General features: G+C 39.5%; 1 protein-coding gene across 18 annotated transcripts in view; it reads left to right on the top strand.

Moving 5' to 3' along the window:
* The first annotated feature begins 2290 nt into the window (after window positions 1-2290).
* CENPJ (centromere protein J) overlaps window positions 2291-24155 on the top strand; it is a 90942-nt gene continuing 69077 nt past the window's right edge. For 12 of the 18 annotated variants that reach the window (XR_010319124.1, XM_064275410.1, XM_064275417.1 and 9 more), the window contains exons 1-4: window positions 2291-2414; window positions 17483-17992; window positions 18703-18826; window positions 23699-23998. Coding sequence is in view for 17 of the 18 variants with exons in the window: in XM_064275410.1 (XP_064131480.1) it covers window positions 17549-17992; window positions 18703-18826; window positions 23699-23998 (868 nt within the window). In the remaining variant the exon portion in view is untranslated. Of the gene's footprint in view, window positions 2440-11360; window positions 17335-17482; window positions 17993-18702; window positions 18827-23698; window positions 23999-24155 lie in introns of those variants that run through there. The other 6 variants (XM_064275407.1, XM_064275409.1, XM_064275408.1 and 3 more) reach the window with 6 other exon arrangements.

Here is a 24155-nt window from a genome sequence, read left to right as displayed (position 1 = left end):
GCATGTGATAATCCCTTCCTTGTATAGGCTCTTAGGTTTCAATGATATTTTACTGCAAATCTAACGTACCAGCAATAGTTCTATCCATACAAAAATACTGAGATATTCAAGGAAGATGTCTTTCAGCTTCAAACAGTATTATAAACTTCTTTACTAAGGTAAAATTATAGCAGTCTGAGATTTGGGAGCCTTGGAGAGTAACTCCTCTCTCTTTCTCACAGGTGAGGTGGACTGTGGGTTTTCTTGCCCTTTTCCTAGAGGCCTAGAGTCATCTTTTCTAGTCTGGGTGACTTCGGTTTGGGCATTGTACCTCAGCCAGGCCTGCATTTCTGTCCTCTCACGATAGGGCAGTCACTGCTACCACTAGCTCAACAATGAAAAGTTCTCAATTCTCTAAACATCTTTCTGCCCAGATTAACTATGTTAAAAGGGTAGTTACTACCAAATAATTTGGAAATTATAGATGTATTATTTTTTATCTTGCAAAACCATTTGATATAACCTGTAGAGCTGGGCTTTTGCAGACAACCCAAGTTCCTCGTCAGTTGAAATCATAATAAAGATGAAAACATCTCCTGGTCATTGAATTTTTTACTACATGGTAGGTGTTACGCTAAGTTTTTACGTATAGCCTTTAATTTAATCTTGACAACCCCATAATGTAGGTATTATTGTCACCTCCATTTTGCAGATGAGAAGATTGAATTTCAGAGAAGTACAAAGTTCTTTGTAAATTGTCAAGTTAGGATTTGATCCAGGCCCGCCTGACTCCAAAGCATGGGCTGTTAACCGTTACATTAGAGTGTCCTCTTGCTTCCTATGATGGCATAAAGGATTGTATCAGAATGGGTAATTTGTGGCTAAACCCCCCTGTGTGAGCATTTGGTCTAAGTTTTCTCCACAGCAATACCTGAAGATGCAACAAAGATCGGAGTAGCTGATTTGATTGAATCTTTCATTGCCTGGCAGACTAGAATTCAGAAGTTACTCCCCTCCACTGTGTAAGGGATTTGGAAGACCCTGCAGCCTTAGTTGAGAGTTTTAAGAATTACATGAAAGCTTATATAGATCAGAACCTAAATTTAACAGCTGGATAAGACTTGAATATGGTAAAAGACTATTCAGTCAATAAGCAATGTGAGCAGCAGTACTACATATTACACTAGAACAAGAACAGGCATAAAATTAGAGGCTATTGTGACTGTCCTCAAAAAGGAACATTCTAAGAAAAATGATGAGATTTGGGTACGCTTTCAAACTAAAGCACACTCATAAATGAAGATCGTTTCGGTCCTGAAGTGATGAGAGTTCTAGTCCTTGTCCAGCATCTTAAAATAGTCATGTGATCTTGGAAGACTGGGCTTTGGCTTCCTCTTCTACAAGGAAAATTTAATAACAATAATAAACACAACAAACCCAAAACCTTGATTTTGGTAAGTAGAACTATTTTTGAAGTAAAAGGCAAAAAAAAAAAAAGAAGAATTTTTTTTTTTTTGGTAGTGATGTGGAAAATTTCTGAGAAATTGTTTCTAAATTAGCTTTAGCCAGTGGAAGTTTGCTTCAGATATTATACCAGTTGTTATAAATGGCATGTCATCTGATTTCAACATTTTACTGTTAAAAATCAGAATGTCAAACGGATTCCTGCTGTTTAAAGAGTCACGAAGCCCAGATACGTACACCGTGCTAACTTGCAATGCTGTAACTTCCTAAAGGGCCGTAACTGCATCCACCCTGCACGCATTTCTTCAGTTTTGCACTTTCTGTGCTCAAAATAGTTTTAGTAGCTAATGAACACACTAGCTACATGAACAAAGTGAGATAACTATATTTGGAGTGAACTGTCTCACGGTCATCTTTGCCTTATGAAATAGTGTGGCCGATCACTCTTGGTTCTCCTAATTAACACTCAGCCACCGGCAAAAGAAAACGTAAAAAAAAGGAAAAGTAACACCCAAACCGACCGTTCGCAAACAGCAAACAAACAAAAAAAGCCTTTAAGTTGTGCGCGCTGGGTCTCTGTGCGCCCAGTTTGCGAGGAACGTAAAGATTTACTCCACGTGTAGGGCCTACCCTTCATTTCAAAGGGACCCAGGAGCGTTAGTCTTGGGCCCTCCACTGTGAACGCCCATGCCGCCGCCGACAGAGCAACATCCCAGCCAGTTGCCCGCGGTTCGGGCGGAGGCGCCGCGCAGCAAGGTTCTCGCTAACGTCCTTGGCCCGTGGTGCCGCTGGGAGTTGTAGTTTGCATAGGTCCGGCGGCGCCAGCCCGAGCGTGGAAGACCCGGCGATAACTACACTTCCCAGGAGCCCTCGGGTTTGGCGGGGTCGTCAGGGCAGCGGCTGCGGCGACTCGATCGTAAATGCGGCGCGAGTTGGTAAAAGCGCTGGTGTGGGAGCGGGCATACAGACCGGTGAGGGGGCGCTCGGCGGTTGTAGGTGGGCTACGGGGGCCGGGGATAGGGCTGACGGGTCGCGGGGTTCGGGCTGGCTTGGCAGAGGGAACGCAGGTGGGGAAACAGGGTGGTCGGCGGGCCGCGGGAAATACCAGTTTAATGTCTATCACAGGTTAACGCTGTTGTTTCTTTGGGGAGCCTTAGAAGCCTGCCTTTCAGGCGGGTCTCACTGTCTTGTGGTTTTGGCTTGACTTGGAGGTATTGTTTAAACGCGTTGGAAAAGAGAGTTTAGATGGCGTTGCTTTTTGTCCTTTGTGTGGGCCCATCGGTTTCATCCCTGTAAAGTGCTTCTGTTTTAAAGTTTCGTTATAGATTCGTGGCATTTGAGGAGTAATAAGGCTTTGAAGGAAGTGTTTTATTTTGGCAAACTGAACTTCCTGCACCGTTTACTTTTCAGGGCCTTTTTTTCCCTTAGGGTGCGGAGAGTTTATCTTTTTTTTTTTTTTTTCCTTTAAAATGGTTTTAAGAACGTTTATATAGAGGGTCAAGACTGACAGTTTACTTCAGTAGGATTTTGATATCTGTAAAAGCTAGAGTCTAATTCTATCGAGGCATTTTTTTGCTGTAAATTCATCCTTTATAAAAGGGCTTAATATCAAAAATGAATAGCAGATTGAGGTAAAACAGTATTTTTATATTTAATGCTGACATTAACACATTTTTAAGATCATAAACATGATACTGAAATGAAGGTGTGGAATTTTCTTTTTCTTTAAGTGGGAGAAAGACGCAGATGCCCTGTCACAATGTTATAACCGGAATGTATTAGTCTAGTGGGGAACTTTTCTAGTTTTTCTTTTTAAATTATCTCAAAAATATTTAAGAAATTATTGTGAAATGTATATAATAAAACATTTGCCAATTCAACATTTTTTACATGTAGAGTTTCATTGACATTAGTTATGTTCATCATGTGCAACCATCACCATTATCTGTTTCCAAATTTTTCCATTACCCTGAACAGAAGCTCAGTGCCCCCTAAGAAATACCCACCTTCCTCTCACCACTGGTAACCACTATTAAATTTTGGTCTCTGTACATTTGCCTGTTCTGGATATTTCATGTAAGTGGTTCATACAGTATTTGTCCTTTCGTGCCTGACCTCTTTCAGCATGATGTTTTCAAGGTTCATCCATGTTGTAGCATGTATGAGGACTTCATTTCGCTTTATGGCTAATTTATTCCATTGTATGTATATACTACATTGTGTTGATCACTTCATCTGTAGTTGAACTTGTAGATTGTTTCTGCCTTTTGGCTATTGTGAAGAGTGCTGCAGTGAACGTTGGTGTACGAGAATCTGTTTGACTCTTGCTTTCCAGTCCATTGAGTATATACTAGGAGTAGAATTGTGGATCATCTGGTAGCTCTATGTTTAACTTTTTGAGGAACTGTCAAGCTTTTTCGCAGCGGCTGCACCATTTTACAATCCTACTGGCAATGGATGGGGGTTCCGGTTTCACCACATCCTTGCCAACGCTTAATATTTTGATAACAGCCATCCTAGTGGGAGTGAGGTGGTATCTCATTGTGGTTTTGATTTGCATTTCCTTAATGGATAAAGGGAAACCCTGGTGGTATAGAGTTCCAGCTGCTAACCAGAAGGTAGGCAGTTCAAATCCACCAGATGCTCCTTGGAAACTCTTTGGGGCAGTTCTACTCTGTCACGTAGGGTCGCTATGAGTCGGAATCGACTCCATGGCAGCATGTTTTTAATGGATAAGGATTTGAGCATCTTTTCATTTGCTTATTGGCCATCTGTATATCTTTTTTAGTGAAATGGCTATTCAAGTCCTTTGCCCGTTTTTAGATTGGGTTGTCTTTTTGTTGTTGTGTTGTAGGAGTTCTTTTTATATTCCTGGATATTAAACCCTTGTCATATATATTATTCCCAAATATTTTCTCACAATCTGTAGATTGTGTCTTCACTTTGTTGATAAAAGTTCTTTGGTGCACAGATGTTTTAAATTTTTATAAAGTTCAGTTTATCCGTTTTGTCTTCTTTTGTGTGTGCTTTTTTTTTTGTATATGAAAAAATTTGTTGTTAAAAGCTCGCTCCTGAAGAATCGCTTGTATGTTTTTTTCAAGAATTTTATGGTTTTAGTTCTTACATTCAGGTTTTTGATACATTTTGAGTTAATTTTGATACGTGGTGTGAAATATGGATCCAGCTTCATTATTTTACATGTGGAGATCCAGTTGTCCCAGCTCCATTTATTGAAGAGCCTGTTCTTTTCCCACTGGATGAACTTAGCACCCTTGCTGAAATCAGTTATTTTTGGATTCTTAATTCTAGTCCATGTTACATGTGTCTGTCATTGGACTGCTACCAGACTATTTGAATTATTGTAGCCTTATAGTATGTTTTGAAATTGGGAAATGTGAGTCCTCTTACTTTGTTCTTTTCTAGGATTGCTTTGGCTATTTGAGGCCTCTTACAATTCCAGATAAATGTGAGGATTGGCTTTTCCATTTCTGAAAAGAAGGCTGCTGGAATTTTGATAGGTATTATGTTGAATCTATAAATTGCTTTGAGTAGAGTTGACATCTTCACAATATTGAGTCTTCCAATCCATGAAGATGGAATGTCTTTCCATTTTGTTAGATAGATGGCTGCTGTTGAGTCAACTCCCAACTCACGGTGACTTTACGTACAACAGAATGAAACATTGCCCAGTCCTGTGTCATCCTCATGATCTCTGGCATGTTCAAGTCCATCATTACCGCTGTTGTGCCAGTCCATCTCACCAGAGGTCTTTCTTGCCCTTGCTGGCCCTCTTCATCAAACATGATGTCCTCCTCAAGCGATGATCCCTTTTGATGGATGATGTGTCCAAAGCAAGCCATTTGGGCAGCGTTCTGTTGTGATCCATAAGGTTTTCATTGACTGATTTTCAAAAATAGATAAGCCAGGCCTTTCTTTCAGTCTATTTTAGTTTGGTAGCTTTACCCACCATGAGTGACCCTACTGGTATTTGAAATACCGGTGGCATTGCTTCCAGCATTACAGCAGTACACATGTCACTGTAGTACAACAAACTGACAGACAGGTTGTGGTCCATTTATTTAGATCTTCCTTAATTTTTTCAGCAGCGTTTTATAGTTTTCAATTTACAAGTCTTTCACCTTCCTGGTTAAATTTATTCTTAGGTGTTTTATTCTTTTAGATGCTGTTGTAAATGGAATTGTTAATTTCTTTTTCAGATTGCTCATTGCTGTTCTGTAGAAGCCCAGCTGATTTTTGTGTGTTGATCTTGTACCTTACCACTTTGTTGAATTCATTTATTAGCTCTATTAGCTTTTATTGTGGATTCTTTGAGATTTTCTATATTTAGGATCATGTCATCTGTGACTAGGAATAGTTTACTTCTTTTTTCTTGATTTAAACCGTAAGAAAACAAACCCACTGCCATCGAGTCGATTCCAACTCACAGCTACTCTGTACAATAGAACAGAACTGCCCCATAGAGTTTCCAAGGAGCACCTGGCGGATTTGAATTGCCAACCTCTTGGTTAGCAGCCTTAGCACTTAGCCACTACACCACCAGGGATTCCGTTCTTGATTTAGATAGGTCTTATATCTTTTTCTTGCCTAATTGCTTTGGCTAGGACTTCTGAAACAATATCGAATAACAGTGGTAAGAGTGAGCATCCTTGTCTTATTCCTGATCTTAAAGGGAAAGCTCTTCCTTGTAGTTTACTGAAAAACAATTAGAATTACTTTACTTAAAACAGATTTAAAGAATTATTCAGGAATGCCATATACCCAGTAAAGAGCACTAATCTTAAGTGTATTCCCTAAATTTGTATACATCAGTGAATCATGACCTAGAAAAAGAACACTTTCTGTCACCCTTGAAGGCAGGAGGCCCATGGTGGGGGGCAGGGTGATTTTTCTTGTGGAACTGTGGAGAACATAGGCTCCCTAGATGGGCAGAGAAGCAATGCCAGACTAGGGACAGAAGCATGAAAGTGCTACATATGAGTAATATCTGATATTGATACTGGTTTTTTTTTTTTTTTTTGGTAATTAAATAACTTAGAAGGTGTTTTAGCTCCCATAGTTAAGGTCAACTGATTTCTCACTTGTATCAAATCATCAGTAATTGAATGCTTGGACTAGAAGGAATCTTAAGTTTAAACCTAACTTTTATTTCTTTTTTTAATAATTTTTATTGTGCTTTAAGTGAAAGTTTACAAATCAAGTCAGTCACATATAAGCTTATATACACCTTACTCTATACTCCCACTTACTCTCCCCCTAATGAGTCAGCCCGCTCCCACCTGCCAGTCTCTCCTTTTGTGACGATTTTGCCAGTTTCTAACCCTCCTCTACCCTCCTATCTCCCCTCCAGACAGGAGATGCCAACACAGTCTCAAGTGTCCACCTGATACAAGTAGCTCACTCTTCATCAGCATCTCTCTCCAACCCATTGTCCAGTCCCTTCCATGTCTGATGAGTTGTCTTCGGGAATGGTTCCTGTCCTGGGCCAACAGAAGGTTTGGGGACCATGACCACCGGGATTCTTCTAGTCTCAGTCAGACCATTACGTCTGGTCTTTTTATGAGAATTTGGGGTCTGCATCCCACTGATCTCCTGCTCCCTCAGGGGTTCTCTGTTGTGCTCCCTGTCAGGGCAGTCATCCGTTGTGGCTGGGCACCATCTAATTCTTCTGGTCTCAGGATGATATAAGTCTCTGGTTCATGTGGCCCTTTCTGTCTCTTGGGCTCATAGTTATCATGTGGCCTTGGTGTTCTTCATTCTCCTTTGATCCAGGTGGGTTAAGACCAATTGATGCATCTTAGATGGCCGCTTGTTAGTATTTAAGACCCCAAACGCCACATTTCAAAGTGGGATGCAGAATGTTTTCATAATAGAATTTATTTTGCCAATTGACTTAGAAGTCCCCTTAAGCCATAGTCCCCAAACCCCCACCCTTGCTCCGCTGACCTTTGAAGCATTTAGTTTATCCCAGAAACTTTTTTGTTTTTGGTCCAGTCCCGTTGAGCTGACCTTCCGTGTATTGAGTATTGTCCTTCCCTTCACCTAAAGTAGTTCTTATCTACTAACTAATCAGTAAATAACCCTCTCCCACCCTCCCTCCCCCTCCTCGTAACCACAAAAGAATGTGTTCTTCTCAGTTTATACTATTTCTCAAGATCTTATAATAGTGGTCTTATACAATATTTGTCCTTTTGCCTCTGACTAATTTCGCTCAGCATAATGCCTTCCACGTTCCTCCATGTTATGAAATGTTTCACAGATTCGTCACTGTTCTTTATCGATGCGTAGTATTCCATTGTGTGAATATACCACAATTTATTTAACCATTCATCCGTTGATGGACACCTTGGTTGCTTCCAGCTTTTTGCTATTGTAAACAGAGCTGCAATAAACATGGGTGTGCATGTGTCTGTTCGTGTAAAGGCTCTTATTTCTCTAGAGTATATTCCGAGGAGTGGGATTTCTGGGTTGTATGGTAGTTCTATTTCTAACTTTTTAAGAAAACGCCAGATAGATTTCCAAACTGGTTATACCATTTTACATTCCCACCAGCAGTGTGTAAGAGTTCCAATCTCTCCGCAACCTATCTAACGTTTATTATTTTGTGTTTTTTGGATTAATGCCAGCGTTGTTGGAGTGAGATGGAATCTCATCGTAGTTTTAATTTGCATTTCTCTAATGGCTAATGATAAAGAGCATTTTCTCATGTATCTGTTAGCTGCCTGAATATCTTCTTTAGTGAAGTGCGTGTTCATATCTTTTTGCCCACTTTTTGATTGGGTTGTTTGTCTTTTTGTGGTTGAGTTTTAACAGAATCATATAGATTTTAGAGATCAGGTGCTGGTCCGAGATGTCATAGCTGAAAATTTTTTCCCAATCTGTAGGTGGTCTTTTTACTCTTTTGGTGAAGTCTTTAGATGAGCATAGGTGTTTGATTTTTAGGAGCTCCCAATTATCTGGTTTCTCTTCGTCATTTTTGGTAATGTTTTGTATTCTGTTTATGCCTTGTATTAGGGCCCCTAACGTTGTCCCTATTTTTTCTTCCATGATCTTTATCGTTTGAGTCTTTATGTTTAGGTCTTTGATCCAGTTGGAGTTAGTTTTTGTGCATGGTGTGAGGTATGGGTCCTGTTTCATTTTTGTGCAAATGCGTATCCAGTTATGCCAGCACCATTTGTTGAAAAGACTATCTTTTCCCCAATTAACTGACCCTGGTCCTTTGTCAAATATCAGCTGCTCATATGTGGATGGATTTATATCTGGGTTCTCAATTCTGTTCCCTTGGTCTGTGTACCCATTGTTGTACCATACCAGGCTGTTTTGACTACTGTGGCTGTATAATATGTTCTAAAATCAGGTAGAGTGAGGCCTCCCACTTTGTTCTTCTTTTTCAGTAATGTTTTACTTATCCGGGGCTTCTTTCCCTTCCATATGAAGTTGGTGATTTGTTTCTCCATAACATTAAAAAATGTCATTGGGATTTGGATCAGAAGTGCATTGTATGTATAGATGGCTTTTCGTAGAATATACATTTTTTACTATGTTAACTCTTCTATCCATGAGCAAGGTATGTTTTTCCACTTACGTAGGTCCTTTTTAGTTTCTTGCAGTAGTACTTTGTGGTTTTCTTTGTATAGGTCTTTTACATCTTTGGTAAGATTTATTCCTAAGTATTTTATCTTCTCGGGGGCTACTGTGAATGGTATTGATTTGGTGATTTCCTCTTCGATGTTCTTTTTGTTGATGTAGAGGAATCCAAGTCATTTTTGTATGTTTATCTTATAACCTGAGACTCTGCCAAACTCTTCTCTTAGTTTCAGTAGTTTTCTGAAGGATTTCTTAGGGTTTTCTGTGTATAAGATCATGCCATCTGCAAATAGAGATAATTTTCCTTCCTCCTTGCCAACCTGGATGCCCTTTATTTCTTTGTCTAGCCTAATTGCTCTGGCTAGGACCTCTAGCACAATGTTGAATAAGAGCAGTGATAAGGGGCATCCTTGTCCGGTTCCCGTTCTCAAGGGAAATGCTTTCAGGCTCTCTCCATTTAGAGTGATGTTGGCTTTGTACAGATGCCCTTTATTATGTTGAGGAATTTTCCTTCAATTCCTATTTTGCTGAGAGTTTTTATCAAAAATGGGTGTTGGACTTTGTCAAATGCCTTTTCTGTATCAATTGATAAGATCATGTGTTTTTTGTCTTTTGTTTTATTTATATGATGGATTACATTAATGGTTTTTCTAATATTATACCAGCCTTGCATGCCTGGTATAAATCCCACTTGGTTGTGGTGGATTATTTTTTTGATATGTTGTTGAATTCTGTTGGCTAGAATTTTGTTGAGGATTTTTGCATCTATGTTCATGAGGGATATATATGTTCATGAGGGATATAGGTTTGTGATTTTCTTCTTTTTTGATGTCTTTACCTGGTTTTGGTGTCAGGGGTATGGTGGCTTCATAGAATGAGTTAGGTAGTATTCCCTCATTTTCTATGCTTTGGAATACCTTTAGTAGTAGTGGTGTTAACTCTTCTCTGAAAGTTCAGTAGAACTCTGCAGTAAAGCCATCTGGGCCAGGGCTTTTTTTTTGTTGGAAGTTTTTTGATTACCTTTTCAATCTCTTTTTTTGTTATGGGTCTATTTAGTTGTTCTACTTCTGATTGTGTTAGGTAGGTAGGTAGTGTTTTTCTAGGAATTCATCCATTTCTTCTAGGTGTGCAAATTTGTTAGAGTACAATTTTTTGTAGTAATCTGAAATGATTCTTTTAATTTCAGTTGGGTCTGTTGTGATGTGGCCCATCTTGTTTCTTATTTGGGTTATTTGTTTCCTTTCCTGTATTTCTTTAGTCAGTCTGGCCAGTGGTTTATCAATTTTGTTAATTTTTTCAAAGAACCAGCTTTTGGCTTTGTTAATTCTTTCAATTGTTTTTCTGTTCTCTAATTCATTTAGTTCAGCTCTAATTTTTATTATTTGTTTTCTTCTGGTGCCTGATGGATTCTTTTGTTGCTCAGTTTCTATTTGTTCAAGCTGTAGGGACAGTTTTCTGATTTTGGCTTTTTCTTCTTTATGTATGTGTGCATTCGTTGATATAAATTGACCTCTGAGCACTGCTTTTGCTGTGTCCCAGAAGTTTTGATAGGAAGTATTTTCATTCTCGTTGCATTCTATGAATTTCTTTATTCCCTCGTTAATGTCTTCTATAACCCAGTCTTTTTTCAGCAGGGTATTGTTCAGTTTCCAAGTATTTGATTTCTTTTCCCTAATTTTTCTGTTATTGATTTCCACTTTTATGGCCTTATGGTCTGAGAAGATGCTTTGTAATATTTTGATGTTTTGGATTCTGCAAAGGTTTGTTTTATGACCTAATATGTGGTCTATTCTAGAGAATGTTCCATGTGTGCTCGAAAAAAAAAGTGTACTTCGCAGCTGTTGAGTGAAGTGTTCTGTATAAGTCTATGAGGTCAAGTTGGTTGATTGTAGCAATTAGGTCTTCAGTGTCTCTATTGAGCTTCTTACTGGAAGTCCTGTCCTTCTCCGAAAGTGGTGTGTTGAAGTCTCCCACTATAATTGTGGAGGTGTCTATCTCACTTTTCAGTTTTGTTAAAGTTTGTTTTATGTATCTTGCAGCCCTGTCATTGGGTGCATAAATATTTAATATGGTTATATCTTCCTGGTCTATTGTCCCTTTAGTCATTATGTAGTGTCCTTCTTTATCCTTTGTGGTGGATTTAAGTCTGAAGTCTATTTTGTCAGAAATTAATATTGCTACTCCTCTTCTTTTTTGCTTATTGTTTGCTTGATATATTTTTTTCCATCCTTTGAGTTTTAGTTTGTTTGTGTCTCTAAGTCTAAGGTGTGTCTCTTGTAGGCAGCATATAGACGGATAGTGTTTCTTTATCCAGTCCGAGACTCTATGTCTCTTTATTGGTGCATTTAGTCCATTTACATTCAGCGTAATTATAGATAAATAAGTGTTTAGTGTTGTCATTTTGATACCTTTTTATGTGTGTTGTTGACAATTTCATTTTTCCACTTTTTTGTGCTGAGACGTTTTTCTTAGTAAATTGTGAGATCCTTATTTTCGTAGTGTTTGACTTTATGTTGAGTCGTTACGTTTTCCTTGGTTTTCATTAAGAGTTATGGAGTTGTTATACCTCTTTGTGGTTACCTTAATATTTACCCCTATGTTTCTAAGTAAAAACCTAACTGGTTTGGTCCTATATCACCTTGTTTCCCTCTCCATATGGCAGTTCAATGCCTCCTGTATTTAGTCCCTCTTTTTGATTATTGTGATCTTTTACATATTGACTTCAGTGATTCCCTGTTTTGAGCGTTTTTTTCTGTTTGAAATTAATCTTAATTTGTTTTTGTGATTTCCCTATTTGAGTTGATATCAGGATGTTCTGTTCTGTGACCTTGTGTTGTGCTGGTATCTAATATTACTGGTTTTCTGACCAAACAATTTCTTTTAGTATTTCTTGTAGCTTTGGTTTGGTTTTTGCAAATTCTCTAAGCGTGTGTTTATCTGTAAATGTTTTAATTTCGCTTTCATATCTGAGAGAGAGTTTTGCTGGATATATGATCCTTGGCTGGCAGTTTTTCTCCTTCAGTGCTCTATATATGTCATCCCATTGCCTTCTTGACTGCATGGTTTCTGCTGAGTAGTCTGAACTTATTCTTATTGATTCTCCTTTGTAGGAGACCTTTCTTTTATCCCTGGCTGCTTTTAAAATTTTCCCTTTATCTTTGGTTTTGGCAAGTTTGATGATAATATGTCTTGGTGATTTTCTTTTTGCGTCAGTCTTATATGGGGTTCGATGAGCATCTTGGATAGATATCCTGTCGTGTTTCATGATGTCAGGAAAGTTTTCTGCCAACAGATCTTCAACTATTCTCTCTGTGTTTTCTGTTATCCCTCCCTGTTCTGGGACTCCAGTCACACGCAAGGTATTCTTCTTGATGGAGTCGCACATGATTCTTAGGGTTTCTTCAATTTTTTAAATTCTTTTATCTGTTTTTTTTTTTCCAGCTATATTGGTGTCAGTTGCCTTGTCCTCCAGATCCACCACCCTGCATTCCAGTTGCTTGAGTCTGCTCCTCAGACTTCGTATTGAGTTGTCTAATTCTGTAATTTTACTGTTAATGTTTTGAATTTCTGAATGCTGTCTCTCTGTGGATTCTTGCAGCTTATTATTTTTTCCACTATGTTCCTGAATAATCTTTTTGATTTCTTCAACTGCTTTATCAGTGTGTTCCTTGGCTTTTTCTGTAGATTGCCTTATTTAATTTCTGAGGTCATTCCTGATGTCTTGAAGCATTCTGTATATTAGTTTTTTTATATTCTGCATCTGGCAATTCCAGGATTGTATCTTCATTTGGGAAAGATTTTGATTCTTTAGTTTGGGGAGTTGTAGAAGCAATCATGGTCTGCTTCTGTATGTGGTTTGATGTCGACTGCTGTCTCCGAGCCATCTCTAAGATATTGTAGTGATTTATTTTGTATTTGCTCACTGAGTCTTATCTTGTTTTGTTTTCTTTCAGTCTACGTAGATGGGCTACTAGATTGCGCTGTCTTGATTGTTGCAGCCCTTGTATCACTTATGTGCTATTACCAGCTGGTTTGGGCTGTTACCAGATATATATGCCTAAGAGTCCATTCACTATTCTTGAGTAGAATCTGATTTTGGGTCATCAAGTGTGTGGTGCAGACTGTCACCTATCCACCTAGAGAAGTAGTGGTGATAGTTGTGTGCACCAGATTCTAGTAGCAGCAGGGGTTCACACTCCACGAGGGGGCAGGATGCTGACAGGCTTCCCTCAAGTGCCAGTGAGGTAGGAGTGTCTCTATTCCTAAAGCACTTTGGTGGGTGGGCTCTGCAGGTGTACCTTAGGCCCCCAATGCAAGTACCTCTACAGATTGGTAGGTGTCACCCTCCTTAGACCCCTAAGGCAGGAGGCTAGGTGTCTGGGGGGAGCTTCAGCCCTCAGTTCCTTGTTGTGGGTCAGTGAGGGCTGTGTTGAATAGGCAGAGATACCAGACCTGGAAAACTTGTCTTTCCAGTAATCCGCTAAATCAATTACAGTCAGATCCCTCTCAGAATCGCCTTTGCATTATAATCCTATCTTGTTCCCTGTAGGGATGAAAGCCCAAGACTGTGGATCACATATGTTTGGGTGGAGCTGGTTCTGTATTTTTAGTCCAATTAGGGAAGGATTTTTGGTCCCTGGGTTTTTTGTACCTGCTTCTCTCAGGGCAGGAGAATGGGTTAGGAAAAGACGAAAAAGAAAAACCGCAGCACACTTAACACTCTCTGGCTCAGGAAATTCCAATGTTAATGAAGCCGCCTGGGAAGGGGAGGGGGGGTTCAGATAAATAGGAGAGAGTAGCACCCCGGAATATAGACAAAGTTACTTACCTTGTTTGGTGATGACTGTTTTATCTGAGATTCCCGGGGGGCATGTAGCATGTGTGCGTTGGCTGGGTTGAGATTGCCTCCGAGGGTCAAGCCAGCGTCCTGTGCTTGTGCTGTCTCAGAAACTGTGGTCAGTTCCTCCGCTCCCAGTCCAGAGCCCAGCGCCAAGGTTCCCTGGCTGGGACGTTGCACTCTAGGCTCCAAAACCAGTCGCTGTCTCCTGGTGACTTCTCCTCCTGTCAGCCGCGTCGCTGCGCTGCCTGTGTGCACCGGCTGGGCTTCCCCTGAGGTCATTTCTGGGCGCTAGGGCTGCGTCCTGTGTTTGTGCCGTCTCAGGATGCTGTGCCCAGCTCCCCCGCGCCCCGTCCAAAGCCCAGCGCCGTGGGTTCCTGACTGGGACGCTGGCTTCAGGCTCCGAAAACAGTTGCTGCTTCCCTGTGGTGGTTCGCTCCTAGTCTCTGTCACTCAGGTCAACTCTTTAGATCTGTGTTTGATGGTCAGGGTTCGTAGATTGTCATGTATGTGATCGATTCACTTGTTTTTCCGAGTCTTGGTTGCAAGAGGGATCCGAGATAGCTTCTGCCTAGTCAGCCATCTTGGCCTCGCCTCACTTTTATTTCTTTATATCCCCTTGCCTTCCTTTCCAAATGAAAGATCTATGACTACGTTTCTTTATTGTTTTAATGTTGTCTTTTTCAGAATGACATCACAGTTTCCCTGTTTTGAGCTTTTTTTTTTTTAATCTTGATTTATTTTTGTGACTTCCCTATCTGGGTTGACATCTGGTTGCTCTGTCCTGTGTTCTAGTCTTGGGTTGATATCTGATATTGATTTACTAACCAGAGAACACCCTTTAGGATTTCTTATAGTTTTGGTTTGGTTTTTACGAATTCCCTAAACTTCTGTATATCTGGAAATGTCCTAACTTTGTCTTCATATTTGAGAGACAGTTTTGCTGGATGTATGATTCTTGGCTGGCAGTTTTTTTCCTTCAGCGTTTTATGTAAGTCATCCCATTGCCTCTTGCCTGCATGGTTTCTGCTGAGTAGTCCGAGCTTATTCTTATTGACTTTTCTTTGCAGGTGACTTTTTGTTTATCCCTAGCTGCCCTTAAAATTCTCTGTTTATCTTTGGTTTTGGCAAGTTTGGTTATGTCTTGATGACTTTCTTTTGAGATCTACCTTATGTGGAGTTCAGTGAGCGTCTTGGATAGATATCTTCTCATCTTTCAGGATACCAGGCAAGTTTTCTATGAACAAATCTTCAACAGTTCTCTCTGTATTTTCTGGTATCCCTCCATGTTCTGGTACTCCAGTTACTTGTAGGTTATTTCTCTTGATAGAGTCCCACACGATTCTTAGAGATTCTTTATTTAAAAAAAAAATTTTTTTTTCTTCGAATACATTGGTGCTGTGTTTTATCTTCAGTCTCACTAATTCTGCGTTCTGGTTCCTCAGTTCTGCTCCTCTGACTTTGTATTGTCTAATTTTCTAATTTTATTGTTAATCTTCTGAATTTCTGATTGCTGTCTCACTGTGAATTCTTGCAGCCTATTAAATTTTTCGTTAGGGTCTTGAATAACCTTTTTAATTTCTTCAACTGCTTTGTCTCTGTGTTCCTTGGCTTCTTCTGCGTTTTGCTTGATCTTATTCCTGATGACTTGAAGAGTTCTGTGTATTAATCTTTTGTATTCTGCATCTGGTAATTCCAGGAGGACACTTTCATCTGGAAGATTCCGTGATTCTTGGTTTTGAGACCTTGTTGAAGCCATCATAGTCTTCTTCTTTATGTGATTTTATATTGACTGTTGTCTCCGAGCCATCTATAAGTTTTTGTATTAGTTTATGTTTGCTTACTGTATCCTAGCTTTTTGCTTTGTTTTATTTTGATATCCCCAGATAGGCTGCTTGAGTGATCTGGCTTCATTATTTGCACCTTTTAAGCTCTAATGTCCTGTCACCAGATGGCTAGAGCTGTTTACCAGGTATATGAGCCTAGGAGTCCACTCATTTTTCTTGTATGGATTCAGCGCAGGTGTCCAGGTATTTGGTCATCAAGTGTGTGGTACAGGCTCTGTCCTGCAGTCTTAGAGGGGCACAGGTGATTGGTGTAGTTACAGGTATTTGGTTACGGCAGGGGGTCATGCTCTGAACAAGGTAGGGGGCTGACAACCGTCTCCTGAGTGTCTGTGAGGAAAGCACATCCCTGTTCTCTAGAGTACACAGGTGGGTGGGTTCTGCAGCTGGACCATGGGCACCCAGTGCTTTTGGTTGTAGGGACTGGGAGGTACCACTTATCTGTGGACCCATCACGGGTGGCTAGGTGACATAGGTGGAGCCACCAGGCCTTAGGCCCCTGACGTGGGTAGGTGAGGACCCTGTTTAATAGGCAAAGCGGTGTCAAACATCAAACACTCACTTCCCCACTGCACTGCTGGAACAGTTGGTCTGCCAACAAGGGCCTGTTCTCCAGAAATGGGCCCACACAGTTCCATGCAGGGGTGAAAGGTATTCAAAGTCTGTGGACCATTTGTGCCTGGACAAAAGCCGCTTCTGTCCTGAGCACCCCAGCTTAGTGGAACTGGCAGATTATCTTTTCCCTAAATTTTTAACTTATTCCTTCTTCAAGGCTGGGAGAATGGCTCAGCGTGCGCAGCAGGACCTATTTCAGGCCCAGGGAAATCGACAGTTGCTGAAACTGGCTTGGGGGCTGGGGGTGCGGTAAAATAAATGCAAGTACTTAGCTTTTGCCCAGAGCGCTGTTGTTCTCTGGTTCTGGAGGTGTGAGTAGGCTGTGCAGTTCGCTGTCTCTCCCTGAGGAAACCATGTCCTCTGGAACACTACAGCCAGCCCCGTCGTGGTCGCTCCAGGGAGTGGTGCCTGACGGTTCCTGGCAATTCTGGTCCTGCAACTCCTCGTTGTTTCTGAGCTGTCTTACCCTCTCCCTGCCACTCAGTCTGTTTTCTAACTTTGCCTTAGGTGTTCAGGGCTCCTGGCTTATCATATATATAATCGCTTCACTTGTTTTTTTTGGTTTTTGTTGTAAGAGGGATCACCGGAAGCGTCTGACTACCCCACTGTCTTGGCCCCACCCTGGACTAGAAGGAATCTTAGATTATTATTTTGTTGTTGTTGAGAATATGCACAGTAAAACATACACCAATTGAACGGTCTCTACGTGTACCATTTAGTGATGTTGATTACATTCTTAAAATTGTGTAGTCATTCTCACCCTCCTTTTCAGAGTTGTTCCTCCACATTGGCATATGCTCACTGTCACTCTCCCACCAGGCACTTACCTACTCTTTCAAGTTGATGTTATAAATTGGATCCCATATATATAGTTCTCAAAAGAGCATGATGCTCAAGGCAGACATTTTTTACTAGTTAAGCTAAACTATTGTTTGGTGGATCTTAGGTTATTTGAGCCAGTCGGTTTGGATGTTTAAGACTTTTCAAAAGGTATGTATCTTAATGCTCATTTGCTTTGTTAGCATCTTTTGTATATGAAGTATTTGGTATATTTTCATGTTGGGTTGAGATTTGGAGTAGTTTGGGGTAAAATATCTAATAGCTTTAATATTTTTTCTTGGTTATCATCTGTCTACAGGTGTTGGAAATCGGTAGCTTTTCTAGTTTTTCCATTACTTTAACATAACGCTGTCTTTGGACTAAAATGTTCCTGATGCCAGCCTCTTTGGAATTAAACAATGGGCAGAACTTCTTAGCTCAGTGGATGACCAATCCTTCTCGGGCTGGCGTTATATTAAATCATGGATTTCCCATTTTGGAAGCAGAAGGAGAGAATCAAGCAGCTGTGAACCTTTCTACCAGTTTTCCTGTTAAAGCTACACAGTTTTCGAATAGCTTCAGCTTTATAAATGAAGAAGATTCACTTCACGAAGAACAGAAATTGGAGACTGACAGTTCTTATAAACTACAATCAGATAAATCCAAAACACATACAGCCTTCTCTGTAACTAAAAATGAACCACAAATAGTGGCACGTCAGGATGTTCCTGGACACTGGGAAGATAACAAAAATGACTTTATCCTAGATCTTACAAGTGAATTCAAAGGAATGGCATATAAAGACCCACTTTTTAAAAAACTGGAACAGGTAGAGCAGGATTACCTGATATGTATTTGTGTTACTGCTGTTTATGTTGGAAAGTCACCTATTCGAGGTCCTCTGGTTTCTTCCCCCTCACTCTGAATTCCTCAGAATTCCAAAATTTCACTTCATCGCATATGAAACATTAAAAAAAACTTTAAATATGTAAGATGTGCATATAACACTTAGTATCTTGAAGTTGTTGCCTCATTTGATAAAAAACTAAATTAGAAATGGTCGGTCAAATATTAGGGGGAAAAAGCTGATGATCGTAAACATACAGTTGTTCACCCTACTTTAAGAATCAGAGGGTTGATATGGGTGTTTCTGTTTCTTTGTTGAGATAATTGACGTGGTTTCCTTCATAAGATACTAGGCTTTAGATTTTTGGTAGCAGATTTAGTTAGGAACCCCTCTTTGAAACTCTTTATTAGGGAAGATAAGAAAAGGGAGGTGAGAGGACTAGAAGGCAGGAGGGGACAGGAAAGCTGGTAATGGGGAATCCAAGGTCGAGAAGAGGAGAGTGTTGACATGTCGTGGGGTAGGCATCCAGTGTCACAAAACAGTATGTGTTGTTTAACGAGAAACTAATTAGCTCTGTAAACGTTCTTCTAAAACAATAAAAAAAGGGAGGTGGGAGGGTTAAAGATAAATGTAAGGAGCAAGGGTCTATGAAGAAATGTAGCATTAATAAGGTTAATTTTATTTTTAAAAAGCTGAAGGAAGTACAGCAGAAGAAGCAGGAACGACTGAAGAAGCAACAGTTAGAGCAACTACAAAGACTCATGGAAGAACAAGAGAAGCTGCTTATTATGGTGCCTGAGCAACATAGGTTCCCAGGTATTTTTGTATTTTCTCTCATACAGGCCCTTCAGTTAGTACAGTGATACATAGTTGCATACATTTCTTACCTTCAGTTGCTTCTTAGGCTATTTCGACCTTTGTCATGTGTTATAAACTGTAATCTCTCAGGGTCAGGCAGATAAATGTGTGAAATGGTGGCAGCGTAATATAATTGGGACAACTGGGGACTGTGACATGCTGGAGCGTGTGCCATGCTTAAAAGCATACACATTTATTTGGAAAAAAAAAAATGTCCAGCAGAAGCCAAATTTGGCTCAAGGCTACTAGTTTACAGCTGCCTGGTGCATGAAAAACTGTTCAGGGGCTATAAAGGTAAGTATGTGTGGCAGCCATACCAAAAATATTTTGTGGAAGCAGATGACAGTGTTCTTTTATTGTATGTTAGATGTTTTTACAAAAAGCATGATGTGGTTCCTTATTAGGGGGAAAAAAAAACCTGTTGAAATGTGATCTGAAGGAATGGCTTTGAAAGTTGATTATACTCCATAGTAACAAAAGCATTCTGACATGTAAAGGATATTTTCTGTTCTATTCTATTCTATGTTGTTTTATAAAATGTTGGCTATGACCTATTTCATCTGGTGATGAAATTACTAATGGAATGTGTCCCATAGTTTGAAAACCTGTGATTTGGAGTAATGTGTTTGCTTCTTGGTCCTACCTTTTAAGAGACACACTACTAAATCAGGAAAGTGCCCATTCTGTTCAGAGACTGTGCTAGGCATTGAACACACAGAGAGGAAAGGCTATTGGAAAATAAGTATGCAAAGTATGACTAGGTGGGAAACAGGGAGGTGGTGGTTAGACAGTTCAGCAAATGTACAATGGTTGAGGAAATTTTTATCTTGGAAAAGATAGATACCATGTGGATGTATGTTGACATTTTTGAATGTTCTAGGTTCCTTTATGGAGTACATAAAATGAATAATAAAGATCGCTTAAATAATAGCCTGTGATAGATTTTGAGATAGAAATAACACCATGGTAGAGTGTCAGGGAGGTGATTTTGAAGCTATTAATATGAGAAATAGCCCCATTCAGTCATGGAACAGATTGCTTTAGGGCAGTGATTTTCAATTTTTTTCATCTCAGGACCCCTTAACACTCTTAAGTTATGGAAGATCTCTAAAAGCTTTTATTATAGGGTCTGTATCAATATCTACTATATTAGAAATTAAAACTGAGAAATTTAAAAATTAATAATTTACTATCTCGGGGACATCTAGCTTAACTGGCATAACACAGTTTATTTTCTGTGGTGAGCTTAAAAGTTTTTAAGCAGCCGTCTAAGATACTCTACTGGTCCCACCCTGCCTGGAGCAAGGGAGAATGAAGAAAACCAGGACACAAGGGAAAGGTTAATCCAGAGGACTTACGGACCACAACTATCACGGCTTCCACCACACTGAGTCCAGCACAACTAGATGGTACCCAGCTACCACCACTGACTGCTGTGATAGGGATCACAACAGAGGGTCCCAGACAGAGCTGAAGAAAAATGTAGAACAAAATTCAAACTCACAAACATCAGATGTACTGGTCTGACAGAGACTGGAGAAACCCCTAGAGTATATCCCCTGGACACCCTTTTTACTCAGTACTAAAGATACTCCTGAGGTTCACCCTTCAGCCAAAGATTAGACAGGCCCACGAAACAAACAATAACACACGTAGCTCAGCCATGTGTGTGAGACTAAATGGGCAGACTAACCCAGGGGCAAGGTTGAGAAGGCAGGAGAGGACAGGAAAGCTAGACTAGTGGAAATGGGGAACCCCAAGTCAAGAAGGGGAGAGTGTTGACATGTTGTAGGGTTGGCAACCAGTGTCACAAAACTGTGTTGTTTAATGAGTAATTTGCTCCGTAAACCTTCGCCTAAAGCTCAATAAAAAAGAAAAAAAAAAGTGTGGTGTAAATAACATTTTTAATGAAAAATTTCCTAAAACAAAAAAAATTTAGTGAAAATCTTTTTAACTTCTGGCTTAAAAAAACTCACCTGATTCTGTTTACTTCTGCATTCAGCCTACTGAGATATGTTGTTTTGATTGAAGTATGTGGAAAAAAATCCAACCTCACATGGATATGAATGTGAAAAACGGAGAGGAGTATTTTAATATCTTTTTTAGATAATTGTGGTTATTTTTCTTGGATATTGCACCAAAACTCAACATATGGTTGTTTCTAGGCAATTATTTCCTGTATGAATTCTGAAATCCTACTAATGAAGTTTTATTATCTATTACATTAAAATATATACTGATATCTTGGTATTTTTAATGAATCTTATCCTGCATGATTTGGTAATATGCATTGGTTGTTGGGAAGATAATGGTTTGCTGAGTTATGTAGGTCTTCAAAATGTTGAGATATTTCATTATACAATATAAAAAAATTATATTCACTAGTATAGCAAATTTCCATCATTACAACTTTTACTTGAAAGCTGAAATTTGTCATTGGCACCAAACACTGTCAGTTGTTTTCCTTGAAGTGACTGGCTCACTTGTTTTACTTTTGAGAAAATGTCTGTCATGTACTCAGGTTTAAATAATCATAGTTTATCTGTCATTCAATCTTTTTTTTTTTTAATAATTTATTGTATTTAAGGTTAAAGTTCACACAGTAAATTAGGTTCACATTTAACAATTTCTGCACAAATTATTCAGTGGTATTGGTTACCTTTTTCACATATGTCATCATTCTCATTCATTCTGTTCTGGTTGTACCATTTCCAGTAGTCTAGTTTCCCTGTCCCCTTACCTTCTCATCCTTGTTTTAGAGAAATTTTTGACCATTTGGTTTCATGCAGATGATTTTAAAGGAGCTCATTACTTATATGTGATAATCTTTATTTTATGAGCCAATCTGTTATTTAAGTCAAAGGTGACCTCTAGGGATAATTTTTGTTCAAGGTTTAAAGAGTTATCTCAGGGCAGTAGTCTCCGGAAGTCCTCATGTGTCAACTGGTCCAGTAAGTCTGGACTTTTTTTAAGAATTTGAGTTCTGCTCCACATTTTTCTCCTGTTCTATCAGGGTTCATTTATTTGACGAGGAGCAGAACTGTTGGTAGTGGTAACCAGACACTATCTAGTTCTTCTGGTCTCAGGGTAGATGAGGCACAGTGGTTTGTGTAGACTATTAGTCCTGTAGCCTTTCTTCTGAGTCTTTGGTTTCCATCTTTCACTTTTGTTCTGGACAAATAGAGACCAACAGTTGAATCTTAGATGGCCACTCAAAAACTTTGAACACAACTCATCCCTTTGGGATATAGGATACACACTTTATAAACTATGCTATGCTGTTTAACTAAATTGTCCCATGAGACTATGGTCCTAAGTGTTCAAACCCAGAAAACCAATCTCACAAGGTATTTGGTTATGTCTAAGAAGTATCTGTAACTATGTCCCCTGTCATTCAGTCTTTCAAGTAAAACTAATGTTCTTTGAAAAAAGCAGCTATGTGAGCTTATAATTCAAACAATTACACAAGTGCTTTTCCTTACCAAAAAAAAAAACAAACCCATTGCCGTTAAGTCGATTCCTTAAGACAACCTTATTTTGGTAAGTACATTTTGTCTCATAGAATATTAAAAAGGCATGCATTTAGGGGTGAGATTTAATAAAATAATACTTTGAGATAATGAGCTGGCAGTTTTATGCATCGCTTTTGTACCATCAGTGCAAATGTCAACACAGTGAAAAGGGCAAATGCTATCTTAATACTATTATGAAATAATCTTGGCCTTTTGGGTGCCCTGGAAGTATCTCAGGGACACCCAGGGGTCTGCAGAGTACACGCTGAGAACTGCTTTTATCAAAGACATCTTCGGGTTGAAGTGGAATGACCATTTGTCAGAAATATTGAGGAGGGAAGGGTATTGCTATAAAGGAAGGGAGATTAAACCTTATATTCAGTGAGGCCCTGCTTGATTCTCTAGTTTTTTGTTTGTGTACTGGGGGTGAGTTAGATAGGAGGTCAAAATGATAAGCGGCAGTGGCCCTTTTATAAAGCACTTCCTATTGTGTCTTCCACATTTAGGTGAGACAGCCTGGGAGAACAGAGGGCTAGTAGCAGGATTTCAAGGGATAGCAGGCAGGATGGATAGGATGCCATCTAACCTCTTAAGTATATCACAGTTGTGGCTTATTGGGTTATTCCAAAAGCATAGACTTAAAAAACAAAACAAACAAAAAGTAACTCAGGAAATTTAGAAAACACAGAAAAATACAAAAAGTAAAAGTCTACTGTAGTTCCCCTACCTAAGGAACTATGTTAATGGTAGCCTAAAGAGACAATACTTTTATATGCTGTGACATAGAACAATTATTGATCTTTAGGGAACAATTCAGATCATTTGTAAATATCTGTATTAGTGCTGTGTGTCTGTCCCAGGGCTGCATAGTTGCTTTCTCAGATGGAAATGTGAATAACATCCTCTGGAGTTAAGAAAAGCTGCAGCTCTACCATGTACAGGTTGTCTGCACATACACTGTAGTATAACCTGTTGCCATCAAGTTGATTCTGACTCTTAGTGATCCTATAGGACAGAGTAGAGTTGCCTCATAGGGTTTCCAAGGTGCGGCTGGTGGATTCCAGCTGCCGACCTTTTGGTTAGCAGCCGAACTCTTAACCACTGCATCACCAGGGATCCACACTGTAGTATAAACATCTCTTAGTTAAAATTATATGAAGTTCATTTTGGAATTTTAAATTTCATGTTTTTGTTAAACACAGTTTCCTACTAAGGAAAAAAATATCACTTTGGAGAATAATTTTTGGGGTGGGAGTCACAGGTATGCTGAAGAGAAAGTGTTGCAAAACTCATCAGCTTTGTGTTTCTTGATTCCAAGCTTCAACTCTACTGCCTGATGATCAGAGCCAAGAGTATAGATCTCCATGTAATTCAGCTACTGTAGATAAAACCACGTCCTTCTCATCATCATTTATTCACCAGAATCAAACTCAAGAAAAAATGCACACTTCCAACATTTTATCTGACGAACAAAACAACTTCCGTAGCACTGCTAATGAAGAATTTGTCTTAACTTTAAAAAGTGGTGCCTTCCCCAGCTTGTTTTGTGGGGCACAGTGTCAAGAAGCACTTGTGAAAGAAAATGATTTGAAGGAAGAAAACCATCACCCTGCTTCCGGTGAGTTAGTTGTCTTCTGTACTTAACAGTGTTACAAAGTTTTCCCAAGACAGAAGAATCCTTTCTGCATTTTTCCCCCTGTCCATTATAGCCTTAATTGTAAAATCCTACATGCTGTGCAAGGAGCTCTGATGGCACAGTGGTTAAGCGTTCGGCT

The sequence above is a fragment of the Loxodonta africana genome, chromosome 23, assembly GCF_030014295.1.
Source record: "Loxodonta africana isolate mLoxAfr1 chromosome 23, mLoxAfr1.hap2, whole genome shotgun sequence".
In the NCBI taxonomy this organism is placed as follows: domain Eukaryota; kingdom Metazoa; phylum Chordata; class Mammalia; order Proboscidea; family Elephantidae; genus Loxodonta; species Loxodonta africana.
Note: the sequence above shows the minus strand (reverse complement) of the source record. Positions and strands in the feature narration are given on the sequence as shown.